Genomic DNA, 21,321 nt, shown 5'->3' with positions numbered 1-21,321 from the left:
AACAAAACTAAAAGAATGAAAAAATAGACTAGGTGCAATATTGGAAAAACAAATGACCTGAAAAATAAATTCAGGAGAGAATTTAAAAATTTTTGGACTGGAAAGCCATGATTTTAAAAAAAGAGCCTAGGGGCAGTTGGAGTCAGGAGTACCTGAGTTCAAATCAAGCCTTAGACACTTTTTAGCTGTGTGACCTTGGGCAAGTCACTTAGATCCCATTGCCTTGCCAAAAAAAAAGTCTAGTCCAAAGAGCAATAAAACTTCATACTCTTTGACCCAACAATTCCAATTCTAGGCCTATATTCAGAAGATATCATAAAAAATGGGAAAGGTCCCACATGTTACAGAATATTCATAGCAGCTCTTTTTGTAGTGGCAAAGAATTGGAACTTGTGGGGATGCCCACTGGGGAATGGTTGCACAAGTTAACAGTATATGAATATTATGAAATACTACTGTTCTCTAAGAAACCATAAATGGTTGGACTCTAGAGAAGCATGGAATAACAGAATCTGATGTTGAGCAACAGGAGCAGAATAAAGAGAACATTCTACACATTAACATCATTGTGAGATGCTCAACCTTGATGGATGCAATTCCTCTCAGCAGTTCAGAGAGCTAGGTCAATGCTATGAGAGCAATTATGGACAATGCTATCCCCATTCTGAGGAATAAAAAACAAAACAAAGGGAAAAAACCCTTCAGAATCTGATGAACACTACATTCACTTTTTAAAAAAAAAACATCTTAGCTATTTCTTTCCCTTAACCCTAATTCCTCATATTGAAAATGACTAATCTGTAAACATCTTTCACACAAATGTGTATGTACAATATTAACCTGACTGTTCACTGCTGAGGGGAGTGGGTTGGGAAGGGAGAGTGGAAGGAAATTTTGTAATTTAAAAATGTGCACATGAATATGGATGAATGTTGAAAAATTTTCATACCATGTATTTGGAAAAATAAAATATCAATTTAAAAAAAAGCCTTGACATCACCTTTCAAGAAATTATGAAGGAAAACTTCCCTGATATTCCATAACTAGAGGGTGAGATAGAAATGGAAAGAAACTATCACCCGAAAATGAATACTCCCAGCCAATTATAGCTAAATTCCAGAGCTTCCAGGTGAAGAAAATAGTCTAAGTTGCTAGAAAGAAACAATTCAAGTATTATGGAGCTACAGTCAGGATAACACTCAAAGTCAAGACTTAGCAGTTTTCTAGAGGATCATAGGGTTTTGAATATGATTTTCTGGAAAAAACATTGGAATATAACCAAGAATCAACTACTCAGCAAAACTAAGCCAATTTTTCCAAGGGAAAAGATGGATATTCAATGAAATAGGGGGCTTTCAAACTTTCCTGATGAAAAGTTCAGAACTGAATAGAAAATGCGATTTTCAAATACAAAACTCAAGAGAAACAAAAAAACTAAACAGGAAAGGAAAAAATCATAAGGGACTTAAAAAGGTTAAGCTGTACATTCCTAGATGGGAAGAAAATATTGGTAACTAGTAAGAGCTTTTTCATTATTAGGACATACATACTATATCTATATATGTGTATGTATATATAAATGGAGAGTATACTGATTATCTTAAAAATAAAATTAATAAGTGAGAGGAATATACTGGGAGAAAGGTAAAGAGGGAGATAGAATTGGGTAAAAAACCAAATAAACACTAAATTGAGCAGAGAATCTATCTTTATGGGAAAGAAGGGGGGAGGAATAAGAGAAGGGATGAAGGGAGGGTAGATTTGGAGGAGGGGGCGTTAGAAGCAAAACATTTTTGAGAGACAGGTGAAAGGAGAGAATAGAGCAGGGAGAAATAGGATAGAAGTTAGAATATTAACTGTAAAAACATTTTTTGAAGCAGTTTTCTCTGATAAATTTCTCATTTCTTAAACATTCAGGGAACTGAATCAAATTTGGAAAAATAAGAGCTATTTCCCAGTTGATAAATTATAACAATTTATGAGGTAATCAAAGCTGTCCATAGATAAATGAAAAATTGCTCTTCTATTAGAGAAATGCAAATTAATTCTGAAGTTCTATCTTATACCTATTAGATTGGCTAATAGAGCAGAAAAAGGGTGACAAATGTTGGAGGGGATATGGGTAAAGTGAAACACTTAATGCACTGCTGGTAGTTGTAGATTGATTCAACCACTCTGAAGAGCAACCCATGTATGCCCTTTGACCTAACAATACCACTACTTGGTTTATTTTGCAAGAGATTTAATTGCGGAAAGGCTGAAGAAATTGTGGATGATAATTATGATGGAATACTCTATAAGAAATGATGAGCAGGATGCTCTCATAAAAACCCGGACTTATATCAGCAGATACAAAGTGAAATGTATTGCGTACAAAGTAACAGCAATATTGCAAAATGAGTAGCTATGAATGACTGAGCTATTTTCAGCTATACTTTAACTCTAAAGGAATTAAGATGAAAAATACCATCCCTCACCAAAGAAAGAACTGATGGTATCTGAAAACAGATTAAAGTACTTATTAAAAAACCCCACATTTTAGAATTGGGGTTAGAGTTTATTTTTATGTGGTGTATATTTTCTTTCACAGCATGACTATTATGGAAATATTTTGCATGAACATAGATTAATGCCTAAATTGAATTGTGTGTGTGGGGGGGGAAGGGTCAAGGTGATGGGAAGGAATAAAGGGGGAGAATTTGGAGCTGAAAGTTTTAAAAAGAATGTTAAAAATTGTTTTTACATGTAACCAGGGAAAAATGAAATACTAAATAAACTTAAAAAAAACCCCACAAGTAGTCAGAAGATCAGTGGGAATGACATCTGAGATCTAAGGCTGGCAAATATCTATTCCTAGGAATAAAGTGAGGAGGTTACATTGCTAAGACTAAGGTTGGACTCATAATATTCCTATATAAGAAATCTGTCCACCTGGTTTTATATGTTAGATTACTTAAAGTGGCATAGGCCTTGAGGACCAGCTTTGCTGATATTAAAACTTTGTCTTTTAACTCTCATTGCAAATTTTTCTAATGAGAGTAGACAGAGTGGACATTTGCCATTGTAATACTGAATACATTAATTATTAGACTAATACTAAGATATCTGAATTACTGTAATAAGCTGCAAGTGGGAAAGATTTTGCTGTTTTGAATTTGTTGTCATTCCATGGCCTAAGCAAGAGTCAAATTAATACTCGAACTTCTCATGTCTAAGATTCAAATCCTGAAGTATCTCGTTCTTTCAGAATATGGGTATAATTAGACAAAGGTAGAAAAGAATATGAAACAGATGTGGATCTATTAAGCTATAATGTTAAAGTTAGGAACCTCTTTTATTTTTATTTTGAGGAATAGGATTTCAATATTCAATTATGCTACCAGAGAGCTATTTTGTGTTACCTTAAATCTGATTTTACTTGATTGCTATTCAATATAGGATTAGAATATGTGGTACAGCATGTCCCGAAATCCATGCAAACTACTTAACAGTCGTCTAAAAGATGTTCCCATTATTTAAAGGGATTCTGAGAGCAATAGTCTGCTTATGTGCATTTATACATGGTTAATAACTGACCATTTTAATAAACAACATTGTACATAAGCTGTTCTCTGTATACAATTTGGAATTATTAATATGTACATATTCTGTCCCAAATCCTTTATTGTTTGTTATACAAGGTTTTAAAGTAAAATTATTTGAAATGGATAAATTCATTCATTCACTGTTTATTTTTCCCTTTGCACCTTTAAGCTATAATGTCTCCTTATCAAAATTTAGCCCTTCAGCAACTTCCAACTATAAGAGAGAGCCAGGACTCCATTGAGCACATTCAAAAGGCTTCTTTCCAGTATTAACACTCTGTTGTAAATTAAGAGATGATCTCTGGCTGAAGGCCTTCCAATATTGAATCCACAATACTTTCTACCCAGAGTGAATTTTCTACTAACTTCTGTACTCCATTTGAATGACTTTCTTCATTCATTACAGTGATATGATTTCTCTCCAGTATGAATTCTCTGATGAAAAGTTAGGCTGACTTTTGCTTAACAGATTTACCACACTGATTTCATCCAAGAGGTTTCCCTCCATGTGGATTCTCCAACATCTAGTAAGACTGAACCCATGAATGTGAAAGTCTTTCCACAGTGATAACATTCATGAGGCTTCTTCCCAGTGTGGATTCTCTGATGATTAACAAAACTGGAGTGTTCTGTTAAGGTCTTTACACACTGATTACATTCATAAAAGTTTCTCTCCAGTGTGGATTCTCTGATGTCGAGCAAGACTACCCCTCCAAATGAAAGTCTTTCCACATTCATTACATTCATAAATTTTCCTTCCAATGTGGATTCTCTGATGATTAACAAGACTGGAGTGCTCTGTTAAGGTCTTTCCACATTGATTACATTCATAAAGTTTCTCTTCAGTGTGGATTCTCTGATGTTTAGCAAGAATGGAGCTGCATCTGAAAGTCTTTCCACAGTGATTACATTCATAAGGCTTCTCCCCAGTATGGATTCTCTTATGTGCCACAAGACTGGAGCTCTGTGTGAAAGTCTTTCCACACTGATTACATTGATGAAGTTTCTCCCCAGTGTGGATTCTCTGATGTTTAGTAAGAGTAGAGCTGCATCTAAAATTCTTTCCACATTGCTTACATTCATAAGGTTTCTCTCCAGTGTGGATTCTCTCATGTACAACAAGAGTAGCCCTCTGCATAAAAGTCTTTCCACAATGATTACATTCATAAGGTTTCTCCCCAGTGTGGATTCTCTCATGTAAAGCCAAACTGACTTTTTGAGTGAAAGTCTTTCCACAGTGATTACATTCATAAGGTTTCTCCCCAGTATGGATTCTCTCATGTACAGTAAGACTGGCTCTCTGCATGAAAGTCTTTCCACATTGATTACATTCATAAGGTTTCTCCCCAGTGTGGATTCTCTGATGTTTAGCAAGACTGGAGCTCTGTGTGAAAGTCTTTCCACACTGATTACATTCATAAGGTTTCTCCCCAGTGTGGATTCTTTTATGTGCAGTAAGACTGAACCTGTGTGTAAAAGTCTTTCCACACTGATTACATTGATGAAGTTTCTCTCCACTGTGTATTTTCTGATGTTTGGCAAGATTGGAGTAGCATCTAAAAGTCTTTCCACACTGATTACAGTCATAGGGTTTCTCCCCAGTGTGGATTCTTTTATGTGCAGCAAGGCTGAACCTGTGTGTGAAGGTCTTTTCACATTGATTACATTGATGAAATTTCTCTTGACTGTGAATTTTCTGATGTTTAGCAAGATTGGAACTCATTGTGAAAGTTTTTTCACACTGATTACATTCATAAATTTTCTCTCCAGGGTGGATTCTCTGATGTATAGTAAAATGGGTCTTCTGACTGAAAGTCCTTCCACATTGATTACATTCATAAGAGTTTGCCAGAAAGTGGATTCTCTCATGTTCAGCAAGACTGGTGCTCTGCATGAAAGTCTTTCTACACTGATTATAATCATAAGGTTTCTCTCCAGTGTGGATTCTCTCATGGATGGCAAGATGGGAGCTCTGTGTCAAAGTATTTCCATACTGATTACATTCATAATGTTTCTCTCCAGTGTGGATTCTCTGCTGTAGAGCAAAATGGACCCTCTGCATGAAAGTCTTTTCACACTGATCACATTCATATAGTGTCTCTCTAGTGTGGATTCTCTGATGAAGAGCAAGACTGAATTTGTATCTGAAAGTGTTTCCACACTGATTACATTCATAAAGTTTCTCCTCAGTGTGGATTCTCTCATGTCCAGCAAGACTGTTCCTCTGAGTGAAAGTCTTTCCATATTTAGTACATTCATAAGGTTTCTCCCCAGTGTAAATTCTCTGATGCATAGTCAAAGTGTCCTTTTTCGTAAAAGTTTTTCCACATTGATTATATTCATAAGGTTTATCACTGTAGATTTTCTGTACAGTACAGATTTTTCTCCAAGTATAGTCATGGGCACCATCATTCACAAAACATGGCTGGTGAGTTTCTTCCTTTGAAAGTCTTATATCTGCAGGAGTCTCTATTTCAAGTCTGATATCTCCTCCTAAAAGAAACAAATATTAAATAAATATACACAATCACATATACACAAACATAATTGTATCCCATTCCCTTCACTGGCAGAATGTGAACTGATTGTTTCTTCAAGCAATGAGAAAAGTCTTCATACATATATAGGTAGAATCAATCATTTCAAAATGTCATTAGCTAACATCTGAAGGATTTTATTTACAAAGAGCTTCATACAGACAATCACCTTGAATCCTCACAACAAGCCAGTGACACCAAGGCAGGGCTGGCATTCTCATCACACTCTCAACTCAGGGTATAAGTTCAGAATGACTCAGCAACTGAGACTAAAACTCAAATCTTGTGACAGGGTATGCTCTGTCCATAGGACCAGACAAACTGTTTCCACTTTGACTCTTGCCCCTTTACTATCACATTCATTGTCTACATTTTCAATCTTTTCTTCATAAACATACCATTTGGTGCACAAACAAAATTATTCCTATTATTTCATAATCTAGCTTATCTATAGGTATAATGTAATTTCCTTGGTGATCAATTTCAGTCTAATTTGTTCTTATTTGTTGGGGTGTAGATTTTGGTTAAGGAAGACAAGTACCTCTGGTATGAGGATTGCCAAGCCCTTTTCAGAAGCTGTACCATACACCATGGCCACACCCTGGTAAACCATTTTAGCTGTCAGGCTAAACCAGGTTGAGGCTAAGCCATGGCATATCAAACCTATTGGTGAATTAGGGGGCATCTACACCAAGCAAGTGAAGTCTTCCACTGGTAGAATGAGTTGATGAGAACAATTCATAGCCATAAAAGCAGCTGAACCAGGTGCTATGGAGTATTTTATAGCTTGGTTAGACATCAAAGATGCCAAGGTTATCCAATGCCTCCAGAGCCATCACCAGCTGTCTTGACTGATTTGCCACTGAACTGTGATATGAAAGACAGTGAGGTTGATGATTTTGGGCAACTCTGCCTCACTTAAATCCAGGTTATGCATCAATCAAAAGATACCACCTGAACTATTTTAGCATTCGTATCTTAAAGTCCTATGGTGAAAGACACAGTCAAAGCTGGTAAGATTCTTGCCAGTCTTCCTTAATAGGTTGATTCCCTCACTTGGAAGATAGTCACCTCCCTGAGAGCCAGTGCAGTTTCAGAAAGGATAGGGGAACACTCAGTAAGGTATTTATGGCCTGACAACTATGGGAAAAATGTGAGGAGCAGAACAGAAGTCTGTATACAACATTTGGAGATCTGACCAAGGCCTTTGATACTATCAGTCATGAAGGCCTATGAAAAATTATGCCAAAATTTGGTTGCCAAGAGAAGTTAATCAGTATTGTAACATCAGTCTAATGATGGCATCCTTGCCCATGTTCTGGAGGGTGGATGATGCTCTTGAGATTTTCTGGTCACCAATGGAGTGAAACAAGGCTGTGTCCTTGCTCCCATGCTTTTTAGTGTGACGTTTTCATCCATGTCATCACACACCTACACTGAGAATGAACATGGCATCCTCAATTAGCTACTGTGCTGATGGTAAATTCTTCAATTTGAAAAGGCTACAAGCCAAAATCAAAGTGGAGGGAGTGGTGGTACATGATCATTTATTTGCATATGATTGTACACTCAATGCAGCCTCTGATGCTGAGATGCAACAAAGTATGGATCAACTTTCTGCTGTTTGTGTTAACTTTGGTCTAACAATTAACAGCAAGAAAATACAGGTGCTCCATCAGCTAGTCCCACACCATCTATATGTGGAACTATGGATTACAAAAAAATGGCAAAGTTCTGAATACTGTGGTACTTCTCAGAGTACTTTCCAGGGAGGTACACACTGATAATGTATTGGCAGAACTAGCTCAGTATTTGAAAGGCTCCAAAAGAAAGTGTGGGAGAGAAGAGGGATTAGAATGAATATTAAACTGAAGGTCTACAGAGCTTATTGTTACATGCCTGTGAAACCTGGACAGTCTACCAGCGCCATGCCAGGAAACTGAATGTCTTCCATTTAAATTGTCTTAGAAAGATGCTGAAGCTCACCTGGTAGGAGGAGGTACCAGATGCTGAGGTCTTTTCTTGAGCTAAACTGCCAGTATTCAAATGTTACTACAAAGAGCACAACTATGATGAGTTGGCCACGTCGTTCTAGTGCCAAATATATGCTTGCCAAAAAGACCATTTTATGGAGAACTCAAGACAGGGCAAGAGGTCACAGGGAAGTCAGAAGGAGTGATACCAGGACACCCTGAAGTTCTCTTTTAAGAACTTTGGAACAGATTGTGCAGCATGAGTCACTGGCACATGACTGCCCAGCATGGCATGCCCTCATCAGCGAGGTTGCTGCTCTCTACAAGCAAGGCAGAATGGAAGCAGTTTAAAGGAAACCTGAAATGCACAAATTTAGAGTATCCTTGCCTGGTATTTCACATGGACTATTTGTACCCAACTAAGATGGTACCAGATTGATCAGTCACAGTCCAATACACTTTAACTCATTCTCCAACAGTGAAAATCATTTGTTCTACTGCAGTACCTGATGAATGCAAACACTATTTTTTTGTATTATCCAGGGCATAAGAGATTTTGTTCTGAATCATTATTTTTTGGAGCTACTCAACATTTCTTTTTCTTTTAAATTATCTCAAAAATGCCTCTGCTCATTAAAATAAAAATAAATTCTTTATAATCAATATGGATGGCATGACATTTCAATGTCTTTCACCATAGGACTTTAAGATACGAAAATGTCTCATAAAGTAACACAAGTCCATCATCCTTTTATAAGGAAGTGGACAGCAGGCTTCCCTATTAATTCTTGTACAGTTCTTCCCATTCAGTGATTCACAAAGCCCAAGGAGGTTCTAGAGAGTAGTCCCAGGGGCTTTTGCTAAAACTTTTTTTATTGGCACCTTAAGCAGTAAATAATGGTCCACTTGTGACAGATAGTTTTTCTTTTGGATAATAAGCCTGCACATGTTTCAACCATAAAAGGGTTCTTCCTGTAGTGATTCCAAACCATCACAATCAGGCACATAAGAATTTTGGGGACCAAGCCATGATGATATCATACTCTACTCCAGACTAAGTGAAAAATATTCTTTCAATGTGACATCAAATTGTTTCCAAACTTCCATAAAGGTTCTTTATTCACCTGCAAATCACTGAAAAGCACAGACCCTCCTTATTTGAACCTATCTTCCACTTGTATGACTATTTGTCTCCTTGGCCATCCCTCAAAGGAATTGTTTGGCAGCACAGATTCAACAGTGTATCAGTAAGAGTGTGGTTTTAAAAATAAACATTGTTAAAACAATAACAAAGTGTTTTGTGTAACTGACCTTCCAGTCCCTTTATTGTATTTAATATATTACTTGCCATGAGTCAATACAAAAATAAATCTTTTATATAGTGACCAGTAATTCATTTTATTGACTAGTTATGGAACTAAAAAAAATGTATTTCCATCCTTCAGCAAGAGAATTTGCTCAATTCTTCTCCCATTTTCCAGTCCATACATGTATGAACCTTTCCAGTGTTTTGTTTAAAAGAAAATAGCTGGTAATACAATGCCTATTGGAACTCAAGTCAGAAAGATCTAAATTCCAATTCCAATAACTTGCTAGTCAAAGACCTCTGTTTGCCTCAGCTTCTCTATTTGTAAAATGAAAAGAATAATTGCATCTAACTGCTGAGTTTATTATGAGGATCCAATGAGATAATAAAGTGTAAGGCCCATAGATGGTCCAATATAAATGCTAGCTAGTTGGGGCAGTGGATAGAGCACTGGGCCTGAAATCAGGAAGATTCATCTTCCAGAGTTGGCCTCTGCACTTACAGACTGTGTGATCTTGGGCAAGTCATTTAATCTTTTCAGTTTGTTCTGTAAAATGAGCTGGACAAGGAAATGGTGTAGTTTTGCCAAGTCAACCTTAAATGGAGTCTGAGAGTAGAGGAAGGTCCTTTGCCCCTCTCTCTATGTCCCCAGGGCTTAGGGCCAGGAATGTAGTAGGCTCTTAATATTTGGTAACTTGAAGGAGTCTAAGAAAGAGCTCATAGGAGATAGCCTAACCCTTTTTTTATACTTTCTGGGACGTTCCATGCCCCCAAAATCTTGGCAATAGGATCATAGATTGAGCACTGAAAGGTACCTGAAAGGCCAAGGAGTCTAATCCTCTCATTTTACAGATGAGGAACTGAGGCTGTTCACTAGTTCAGGGACGTTTCCAAGAAGACACTGCTAAAAAAAATCTGAAAAAGAAATTCAAGGCAGATTCTCCTGTCCCCAAATCTAACACATGCAAACCTCTTGTAATTCCAGTTTTCTTATACCTGCCTTCATTTCACTCACCTGGACTGCAACTCCTCGGCCCTTCTTGTTCCAGCATCCAAGGTACTTCTCTTTGCCCAAGATAGGAGATAACATCTTCTCTGGGAACAGGAAGACCTGTGCAGGAGAAATCAGTTGGGAAGAGCTTGGATTAAAATCTATAACTTGGTTCTTGTAGGGAAAAGGGCTGTAAGATACAGAACTGCTCCATTATGTTCCAACATATGTATCTGAACTCCCCATCAGGGATGATAATGGAAGTATGTAGAGGTTAGAAAAAATAACTTGTCTGAGGTTTGCTCTACATCTGAGAGTCTTTGGCACTGATTTGTTCTTTGATCTGAAGCTACTTGGCACTTCAAAAGCAACAAAAAGAAACCCTCAGGTTCTTTTTTTTTTTTTTTTTAGGTTTTTTGCAAGGCAAATGGGGTTAAGTGGCTTGCCCAAGGCCACACAGCTAGGTAATTATTAAGTGTCTGAGACCAGATTTGAACCCAAGTACTCCTGACTGCAGGGTGGGTGCTTTATCCACTAGGCCACCTAGCTGCCCCTAACCCTCAGGTTCTAATCACACAATGAAAAGCCTTTGACAGCAGAACTGGACAGTAGGTGAACTCTGTCTCTTAGACCAGCATTTTTCTCCTATTAATTGTTTAAATACTTCAAACCCTGCACACTAGGGAATGTAGACTCAAACTTACTAGGTAAAGTGTCCTTACCCAGGGAGTACAGGTTCCGGGCATTCTCCAGCATGACCTCTTTGCATAACTCCTTCTGAGGTTGGTTCAAGAGGCCCCACTCCTCCTGGGTGAAGTCTACAGTCACATCCTTGAATGTCACCAAGTCCTAAATTATCAAAAATATAGGACATGAAGCTAAAGCATGCTTCAGGATTCCTCTAGTCTTAACCATCATCAATTGACAAGAGAAAATGGAAGCACAGAGAAGGGATCTGTCCAAAATTCCTATCTTTTATGTGTCAATGTCAACTCTTGAAATCATTGTCAGGCTAATGATCATTTGGAAAAACACTGTGAAATGTCTTCCTATGGAATCAGGGAGAAAGTATGTGTTCTATCTGTGAAATAGGAGGATCTATGAGAGAGAAAGGGAGAAAGTGAAGTGAAAATTCAGACCTGATTTAAGTGATATATATTCTAAGAAAAATTCTTTGAAAAGTTTAGGAGAAGCTGATTAGGATGGAGTATCTTTTGATTTTTTTTTTGGGGGGGGGAAGAAGTTTTATGTTATCACATAAAAGAAAATAATGTTAAAGATCTAGTTTGCTTCCCAATAGATGAAAAAGCGATCCTATCTGAATGAAAAACGTAGAGATTCTCAAGAGGTATTATTAAGCAGAAACAGGTTCCCAGATAAGCAAAGAGTTATCTGCTGGTACTTTAAGGGATAGCATTCATTTTGGGGGATAATATGATAATCAAAAAAACTTATACCTTAGTTTTATGATTGCTATTCTTTTTCTATGGCACATATTCCCTAATTATAATATTTTATTACACGGAAACAAGAGTAACTATGACATGGAAGGGTTGATTTCATTAATTAAAAAAGCAATATTTAATTACCTCAGATTTTGATGAGTTAATACAACAGAAAAATGTTGACAGTTTCTTTATGAGAAGTAAATCCTCTAAACGTACCCCTAGAACTCTAGAACCTTGAGAGAATAAGACTTAACAGGCTTACAGATGGGTCATGGACAGGAGAGGTTGGATGAATCTAAAATAACCTGATACTTGGAAGAGTCATCTATATTTCCCACCTACTACTTATCTAATATGTGCTGTGCCAATGTGTTTAGAACTTAGGCCTTCCATCTTTAGCATAAGGATATAATTCACTTTATCACAGATTCTGAGGTTTGGGAACCATCCTCCATCCTATACATAAAATTACCATTTTGTTATTCATTATTGTGATTTCTTCTTTAAAATTCTGATTGGAAAAACTTGGGAAATCTCCCATGAACTGATGCAAAGTGAAGAGAACAGAACCAGTAAAAGCAATAATGTATGATAAAGAACTGTGAATGGCCTAAACATTCTCAATGATACAATGAACCAAGACTAATCCAAAGGGCTAATGTTGAAGTATACTAATTACCTCTAGAGAAAGAACTATTTGAATATACACTGAAGCATGCTATTTTTTTACTTTCTTTCATTCTTTTTCTTTGATTTGAATTTTCTTATACAAAATGACTAATATAGAAATGGTTTACATGAGTGCACATGTATAACCTTTATCTGTTTGCTTACTCTCTCAGGGGGTAGGAAGAGTAGGGAAGAGGGGAAAAGATAAAATTTGTAACTCAAAACTTTAAAAACATGTTAAAAATCGTTTAACATAATTGAGGGAAAGTTAAATTTATTAAATTCTAAAAGTTTTTTTTTATAAATCTGACTTATAGTCTATTTATAATATATATTTTACTTTTCATTGAGGAACTTATGGTTCTCTTACACTTTTTGAGATTCCCAAGAATTTTGAAATCTTTCCTTTTCTCTAGGGTCCCAGGAGTCACTCTTCTTCACTGCACAATATTCATCATATGGGTTCTCAGTAAAGGCAGTTCTTTTATAGAAGATTAAGTGATCTCCAACTCACACCAATCAAGAGCTACTCTAAACCTTTTTCTAAAGAGTGCTCTCCACCATCATAGGGTGAGGCTCCAAGGCTCCTTTAAAGGAAAAAGTTCATCTTAGACATCTCTTCATTTCTCATGTGACTCTACTTTTTTGGGGATTTCTCTGATTGAATTCTCCATCATGTCCCTGAATTGATACCTTCTCACCCTAATCCCTTTTCTTCCTTCTTTGTATGTTGTCTTCTGTTAAGTTGTCAGTGACTTGAGGTTTATGGAATAAAAAAACCTTAGATCTGCAGTAGCAAGCCTCTTAATAAAAAACAAAAGGGAGAACAATACACAATGATAATGTACAAGTGAAGAACAACCTAGAAGAGAAGCAAAAACCAAAAACATTAAAAGAAACTCTGTCCACTATTGAAGAAAACATACTGAACTCAAAAGGCAGTACCACCTAAGACCAAACAATCAATAATTCCCACAGGATTCAAGAACAACTTTAGTGTCCTGCTCTAGTGGACTTGTTCTGAGAAAATCCAAAATGACTGTGATCCATATTCCCCTTCCCTTTCCACTATGATTCATGGATATATTCTCTGTCCTAAGTGCAGCAAAGGGGAGCAATACCCATTTACAAATCTGTCCTTTCTCATGGAAGTAATTAATTAAATTGCTGCTCTGATTCACCCAGGTTAGAGACTGGCTCAGTAAAAATTCTGTTAACACATAAATACAATGGAAATGAATCTAGATCTTTATACCACCAAGATATCATATCAGGAACTATAGTTTGCTATCCAAAGTCTGGGCCACCATCTTGTACCTGGATTTAAGCAAGGATAACCTCCTAAGACTCAGAAGAAGGATCATTACCCTTCATTACCAAACTTTCAACCAATTAGACTGCTTTCCTGGGATTCAGCTCTGAAACTCATCACATTGCCCCCAATCCTATGAGGTCTCCAAGGAAAGGCACTGAAGGAGAGGTGGAGGAAGAAGAGAGAGGTCAGGGGAAAACTCCTCTCTAGAAGGAAGTGGCATTGATGTTCTGTCTGGAAGGAAGAATCCATAGGAGTCAGGAGGCAAAGAGAAAGAGGTGAGCAATAGTCAGTGCTCCTGGGGAAGTCATGCTGAAGAAGGCTGGAAAGGTAAGATGGGGCTATGTTGGGAAGGACTTTGCAAATCAAGCAGGGGAATTTATAATTGATCCTGGATGAGACAAGGAACCTATAGTTTCCTGGAGAGGGGGAATCCCAGACAGTCAAAAGGTAAAGAGTTGGAATGCGGAGTATCCTGTGTAAGGAACAAGAAATCTATAGCTGAAAGACAACTGAATTTATTTAGTGCTTTCTTCATTTACATAATTTGTATTTTATGTAAATTTGTACATAAGGTTTAAGCTAAGTCATTTTATTTTCCTGGGCCTGCATAATAAGGGGGATTTAGATCAGGAGGGGATGTTCCCTGCCATAGAGCACTGTCCTCTCTGACACCTGCAATAATACACATTATACTGAAAGAAAGGAGCCATGGAAAAGGGACCTTCATGGGATTTAGCCCTACAGTGGCAGGAAGCACTTGGAGGGCAGAGCTTAGAATGGAGGCTTTGATTGCATGAAGTCTACAGAGAAAAGAGAGAGACAAGATGATTAGAGGGGCTATGAATCAGAAAAGGAGAATCTAGATAAAATAGAAAAAGAAGATGGATAAAAAAGAAAACTAGAGAAATTCTTGTTGGAAAAGGTCCCCAAATGAATGAAATTAAAAAACTGAGGAACAGGACTAGTTGAAGGGAAAAAGGAAGAAGGAAGTTTTCAGATGAAGAAATTGAGGCTATCTATAGTCATGTGAAAAAATGTTTCAAATCATTATTGATTAGAGAAATGCAAAGTAAAATAACTCTGAGGTACCACCTCATACTAATCATATTGGCTAAAAAGGAAAATGATCAATGTTGGAAGGGATGTGAGAAAACGAACACTAATACATTGTTGGTGGAGTTGTGAGAGCAATTTGGAACTATGCCCAAAGGGCAATCCAACTGTGCATAACCCTATCCCAAAGAGAGCATTAAAAAAAAGGAAAAAGACCCACATGTACAAAAAAAAATTATAGAAGCTATCTTTGCAGTAGCAAAGAATTAGAAATTGAGAAGATGCCCATCAATTGGGTAATGGCTGAACAACGTATGGTATATAAATGTGAGAGTACTACTGTTCTATAAGAAATTATGAACAAGCAAACATCCAGAAAAGCCTGGAAAGACTTGCATGAACTGATGCTGAGTGAAGTGAGTAGAACCAGGAGAACATTGTACACATTAAAAGCAAGACTGTGTGATGATCAATATGATAGACTTAGTTCTCAATAATTCAGTGATCAAGGACAATTCTAAAAGTCTTGTGATGGGAAAATGCCATCCACATGCACAGAAGGAACCATGGAGTCTGAATGCAGAGCAAAGCAGACTAGTTTCACTTTTTAAAACTTTTCTTTTTTTCCTTATCATTCCCCCCCTTTAGTTCTGATTAGTCTTTTTTTTTCAAGACAGTAATACCAGCTTTAATTTTAACTTGTACAAAAATCTGATTAGTCTTTGATAATATGACTAATATGGAAATATCTAAAACATGATTGTACATGTAAACCCTATATCAGATTACTCATGAGGAAGGGGAAGGGACACAAGAGTGGTAGAAAGATGGAGAACTCAAAAGCTTTTAAAAAAGAGGCATTTTTTTTTTAGGTTTTTGCAAGGCAAATGGGGTTAAGTGGCTTGTCCAAGGCCACACAGCTAGGTAATTATTAAGTGTCTGAGATTGGATTTGAACCCAGGTACTCCTGACTCCAAGGCTGGTGCTTTATCCACTATGCCACCTAGCCGCCCCCAAAAGAGGAATGTTCTTGTACAAAAATATTCATAGAAGCCCTGTTTGTGGTGGCAAAGAATTGGAAATTAAGTAAATGTCCTTTAATTGGGGAATGATTTACAAACTGTGGTATATGTATGTCATGGAACACTATTGTTCTATTAGAAACCAGGAGGAATGGGAATTCAGGGAATCCTGGAAGGATCTGCATGAATTGATGCTGAGTGAGATGAGCAGAACCAGAAAAAACATTGTATACCCTAACAGCAACATGGGGTTGATGACCAACCTTGGTGGACTTGCCCACTCCATCAGTGCAACACTCAGGGACAATTTTTGGGATCTACGATGGAGAATACCATCTGTATCCAGAGAAAGAACTGTGGAGTTTGAGCAAAGACCAAGGACTATTGTTTGAACAAAGACCAAGGACTATTACCTTTAATTTAGAGAAAAAAAAAACTGATATCTTATTGTCTAATTTTGCTATCTCTTAAACTTCATGTTTCTTCCTTAAGGATATGATTTCTCTCTCATCACATTCCATTTGGATCAATGTATGCCATGGAAACAATGTAAAGACTAAGAGACTACCTTCTGGGGTGGGGAGCAAGATTAGGGGGAAAATTGTAAAATTCAAAATAAATTTTTTATAAAAATATTTTATATTTTTATAAAAAAAGATGAACGTTGAAAACTATCTTTGCATGTAATTGGAAAAAATAAAGATGCAACTAAGTCCTGAAGCCCAGTGAAAAACAGTAATATGGCCCTGAACCCCAGGACAAAGAGTATGGGACAGTGCAGGACCAGAGACCAACTTTTATATAAAAATACAATGTCACAAAAAAAGCAGAAAAAAATGAGCAAAAAACCCAGAAATTACCTATAAAAAATTACTATGGAGATAGGGAGGGAGAAGGCATAAACTTAGAAGAAATCAAGTGTTGAAATGTGAAACTTTAAAGAAAAATATAATGTTCCTCAGTCTTCAAAAGATTTCCTGGAAGAGTTTCAAAAGCATTTTAAAAAGCAAATTAGGGGGGTGGCTAGGTGGCGAGGTGGATAGAGTATGGGCCCTGGAGTCAGGAGTACCTGAGTTCAAATCTGACCTCAGACACTTCATAATTACCTAGCTGTGTGGCCTTGGGCAAGTCACTTAACCCCATTGCCTTGCAAAAAACCCCAAAAAACAAAACCCCAAATGGGTCACAAAGAGTCAGACAGGACTAAACAACAGTAACACTCCTCTGAAATCTACTTCACAGGATTGTGGTGAAGCTTAAATAAAATGGAAAAAAAAGTGTGAAAAGCAAATTAGGGAAAGAGGAAAAATTTGAGAGAAGAAAATGAGAATCGTGAAAAAAAAGAGTTAATAGTATGGGAAAAGTTATACAAAAATTCACTGAAGAAAATAACTCCCTAAAGACAATTGGTGGAATGGAAAAGCACAAAAACTTGGTAAAGAAAATAATTCCTTAAAATTTAGAATTGAGCAAGTGGAAACTAATAACTCTATAAGACATTTAAAAACAAAATTAAAAACTTTCAAAAAGAAGAAAATGTGAAATTTCTCAATGGAAAGCCAATTGGCCTAGAAAATGGATCAAGGGGAGACAGTTTAAGAATTACTGGACTACCTGAAAGCTATGACTTAAAAAAAAGGTCAGGACAACATTTTTCAAGAAATTATCAACTAAAACTGCCCTATTATATTAGAACTAGAGGGCAAATAGAAATGGAAACAATCCATGATCCCAAAAGGAAAACTTCCATGAACATCATTGCCAAACTCCAGGTCTAGGAGATCAAGGAAAAAGTCCTATGAACACTCCAAAAGAAAATTCAAATATCCTGGGGCTACAGTCAGGACTATAGAGATTTGGCAGCTTCCATTTTAAGAAACCAGAGGGTTTAGAATGTAATTTATCAGAAGACAAGAGTCAGAGTTATAACCAAAGATCACCTGCCCAGAAAAAGCAAATATAATCTTTCAAGGAAAAAACAGATCTGAAAAAAAATGGAGGGCTTTCCAGCATTCTTACCTAAAAGACTACAGCTGAAGAAAGCACTGGATCTTTCAAATAAAGACTCAGGGGAAATATAAAACCAAGAAAGAGAAAAAGTAAGAAATTCCAAAACAATGTCTCTATGGCAAGATCCTATTTGTAACTCTCACAATCCTTACTATCCAAGGCAAAAAGCAATGAGGATGTGCAGATAAAATGACTTTTGTTATTGTCCCCCCCAAACAAAACAACACACACACAAAAAGGAATGAGGAAGAAAACTGCGCTGGAAGAAAAGGGAGGGAGATAAAATGGGGCAAATCGTGCGACAAGAAGAGCAGTTATAATGGGGGGGGGCAGTCTGGATTGGCTCCAAAGACGCCACATTCGGGACACAGAAACCTCCTCTGACCTCCCAGGGGGCCAAGAGAAGGGGGTGGGGGGACTGACAGCGAGCGGGGCAGCGGGGTGAGGGGAGAACAGCGCGGGGGGCGTTCTCAGGACGGGGGCTTCGGTCCCGGCGCTGCAGGCGCCCCCCGGCCGGGCCCGAGCCGGGCCCCCAAGGACTGGCCCGGCTGGGGGGCGCCGGGGGCCCGGGGCTAGGCCGGAGCGCGCTTTTCGCGGGAAAGGCCGAGATGGAAGTCGGGGGTCCGCAGGCAGCTCCGACTCGGCTGGGGGCCCCTCGGGGAACAAAGGCGGGGCCGCGGGCGGGGGCACGTGGCGGACAACGGGGGGCGGGGGGCCGTCTCTCCCCGGCTCCCGAGGCCGCACTCACCTGGGGTGGGGGGCGGGGGGTCCCGGGGGCCATGGCCCCGGCCTCCGGGCCCCCAGGCAAGGCCCCTTGGGCAGGGGTCTCCAGCGTCTCTCTCTTCCGGGGCGGGAGGCGGGCCCGGGGGGCGGCGGAGGGCGAGGCCCGGGGGGGCGGGGAGCCCCTGGCCCTGTCTGCCCCCCTCTGCTCCCCTCCCGAGAGGCGGGGCGGGCGCCGGGCTCCCAGCTGCAGCCCCCTCCCCAGCACCCCCATCGAGGAGGGGCCCTCAGAGCTCGGGGGGCAGAGGGAGGGGCCGAGGAGCGCACCCCGCAAGTGGAAGGAGGCGGGGGACGCCCCCAGGGTCAGGGGGAGGTGACGCGGAGCCCAGTGCGCCTGTGCAGGCTGAGGGACCGCCCCCGGCCCGCAAGGGCGGCGGGGATTGGCGGCAGGAGGGCCGCGGGGCGGGGCCTGGCTGCGGCGCCGCGGGCGTGGGGGGCGGGGAGGCCAGACAGGCCAGGAAGGGGGCGGGGCGGGGCGCCCGGCCTCCCCCAGGGCCCCTCCCATCCGGCCCCGCCCCCGCAGACAAAGCCTGGGCCCCCGGATGAGGCCTCTCCCCGCCCCCTCCTCGCCCGGAGGTCCGAGCCCAGGCTGGCAGGCCTCGGACTGGGCCATCCTGCCCCCGGCCCTGCCCGGGCGCCGCGCCGGACGCATGAGCTCTGGGGTCATTACGATGCGCTTCTGAATTCAGTGCAGCCCGTGTCCGGCGCCTGCCTGGAGCCGGCGACTGCTGTGTCCGAGAAGTCACCACTGCACTCGGCTTGACCCGAGGTCATTTGGCCACTTTGCTGCATGTACCGACCTTACTTTTAGGCTTTTCCTTTTCCTTCTGTTGGGATTTTTTGGGAAAGAAGTGCCTTTGATCTGATGGACTGCCTGGCCACTGATTATGAAATCCATTAAATCACCTCGCCACACTATGTATTGACCTACACGGAGCAGCTCCCTTAATCTCTACAGACTCCTAGACTTGGGAGGACGAGTAGGAATACAGAAAATAAACTGCCTCCAGTTCTCTTGAACTGGGGACTCGATCATGTTACTTTTAGTTTATTAATTTATCAAGTAATAAATTGCTAATTTATTAAGCAATCAGTTACAAAGCACCTACTATGTGACAGGCTGGAGACTAAGTGGCGAGGATATAAAGATTAAACTGTCTCTCCCCTCAAGGAGGGATGACTTGGCGCCATGGACAGTCCTGGGCCTGAAATCTGGAAGACTCATTGTTGTTGAGAGTGCAGATACTTCGTAACCAAGTGTCTCTGGACAAGTCACTTACTACCCATTTTGCTTCAGTTCCTCATGCGTAAAATGAGCTGAAGAAGGAAATGGTAGAACTATTCCAGTACCTTTGCCAAGAAAACCCCAAATGGGGTCATAATAGAACTCAAAATTTTACAAAGAGACAAATGGTGAAAAACCACCTTTGCATGTAATTGGAAAAAGTAAAATGACATTCAGAGAAAAAAAAGAAAAACATCAGATGTGGAATAAAGGCAGGGACCCATCCAAGCTCTCCTTCTCACCTAAATGCTTCCAAATACCTTTAAGAAAATTCTAGAGTGGCAGAACCCAGAAAAAAGACTAAAGGAAAAAATTTCCAACCTAAGATAATTTAGAAGGTCTTATCCACAAGATAGAGAAAGAAATGTAGCGCAGTGCAGGCCTTATCTTTCAATATAAATTGCTCATATCTAATAAATAAAATTAAAGGCTGAGAGGGAATGGTAGAATTAGATTGAACAATTTTGAACTATAAAACCATGCCATAGCTTTTGACCTAGTAACACAGTATTGGAAAAGAGATTTAAAAAAAAAACCCATTATGTGCAAAAATAGTTATAGCAACTCTTTTCTGGTGGTAAAGAAATGGAAATTGAAGGAATGCCCATCAATTGAGAAATGGCTGAAACAGATGATATGCTGCTGATAATGTAATACTATTCTTCTATAAGAAATGATGAGCAGGACGCTCTCAGAAAAAACTGGACTTACAAGAGTTGATGCAAATTGAAATGTATTGTGTACAAAGTAACAGTAACATTTCAAGATGATCAGCTGTGAATGACATAACTATTCTCAGTTTTGAGAGACAGGGTAAAAGAAGACAGTTAAAAGAATAAATGGAAAGAAATAGGATGGAGGGAAATACAGTTAGCAATATTAACAATAGCAATGTTAATTTAAAAATCTTGAAGTAAGTTTCTCTGATAAAGGTCTCATTTTTCAAATATATAGGAAACATATATGATCAAAAGAGATGAAGTTTTCAGATGAAGTAATCAAAACTATCCATAGCCATATGAAAAATGGTTTCACCTCAGTAATGATTGGAGAAATAGAAACTAAAACAATTCTGATATACTACCTCATACATATTAGATTGGCTAACAGGTCAGAAAAAGAAGGTGACAAATGTTGGAGGGGATGTGGGAAGTGAGACACTAATGCATTGTTGATGGAGTTGTGAATAGATTCAACCATTCTGGAGAGCAATGTGGAACTATGCCCAAAGGACTATAAGATCACACATACCCTTTGACCTAGCAATACCACCAGAAGATTTGTATTGTAAGAGATTTAATTGGGGAATGGCTGAACACATGAGCGGATGCAAATTGAAATGTACTCT

General features: G+C 39.2%; 1 protein-coding gene across 1 annotated transcript in view; it reads right to left on the bottom strand.

Annotated features, from left to right (window-relative positions):
• LOC141490499 (uncharacterized) overlaps positions 1–18,994 on the bottom strand; it is a 43,612-nt gene extending 24,618 nt beyond the window's left edge. The window contains exons 1-4 of the mRNA XM_074190481.1: positions 18,657–18,994; positions 11,114–11,240; positions 10,416–10,511; positions 4,369–6,077 (exon numbers count right to left, since the gene is read on the bottom strand). Of these exons, the coding sequence (XP_074046582.1) occupies positions 4,369–6,077; positions 10,416–10,511; positions 11,114–11,240; positions 18,657–18,902 (2,178 nt within the window). The 5' untranslated portion in view covers positions 18,903–18,994. The remainder of the gene's footprint in view (positions 1–4,368; positions 6,078–10,415; positions 10,512–11,113; positions 11,241–18,656) is intronic.
• Positions 18,995–21,321: the final 2,327 nt, after the last annotated feature.

This window comes from Macrotis lagotis, chromosome 6 (assembly GCF_037893015.1).
Source record: "Macrotis lagotis isolate mMagLag1 chromosome 6, bilby.v1.9.chrom.fasta, whole genome shotgun sequence".
NCBI classification, from domain to species: Eukaryota; Metazoa; Chordata; class Mammalia; order Peramelemorphia; family Peramelidae; genus Macrotis; species Macrotis lagotis.
Note: the sequence above shows the minus strand (reverse complement) of the source record. Positions and strands in the feature narration are given on the sequence as shown.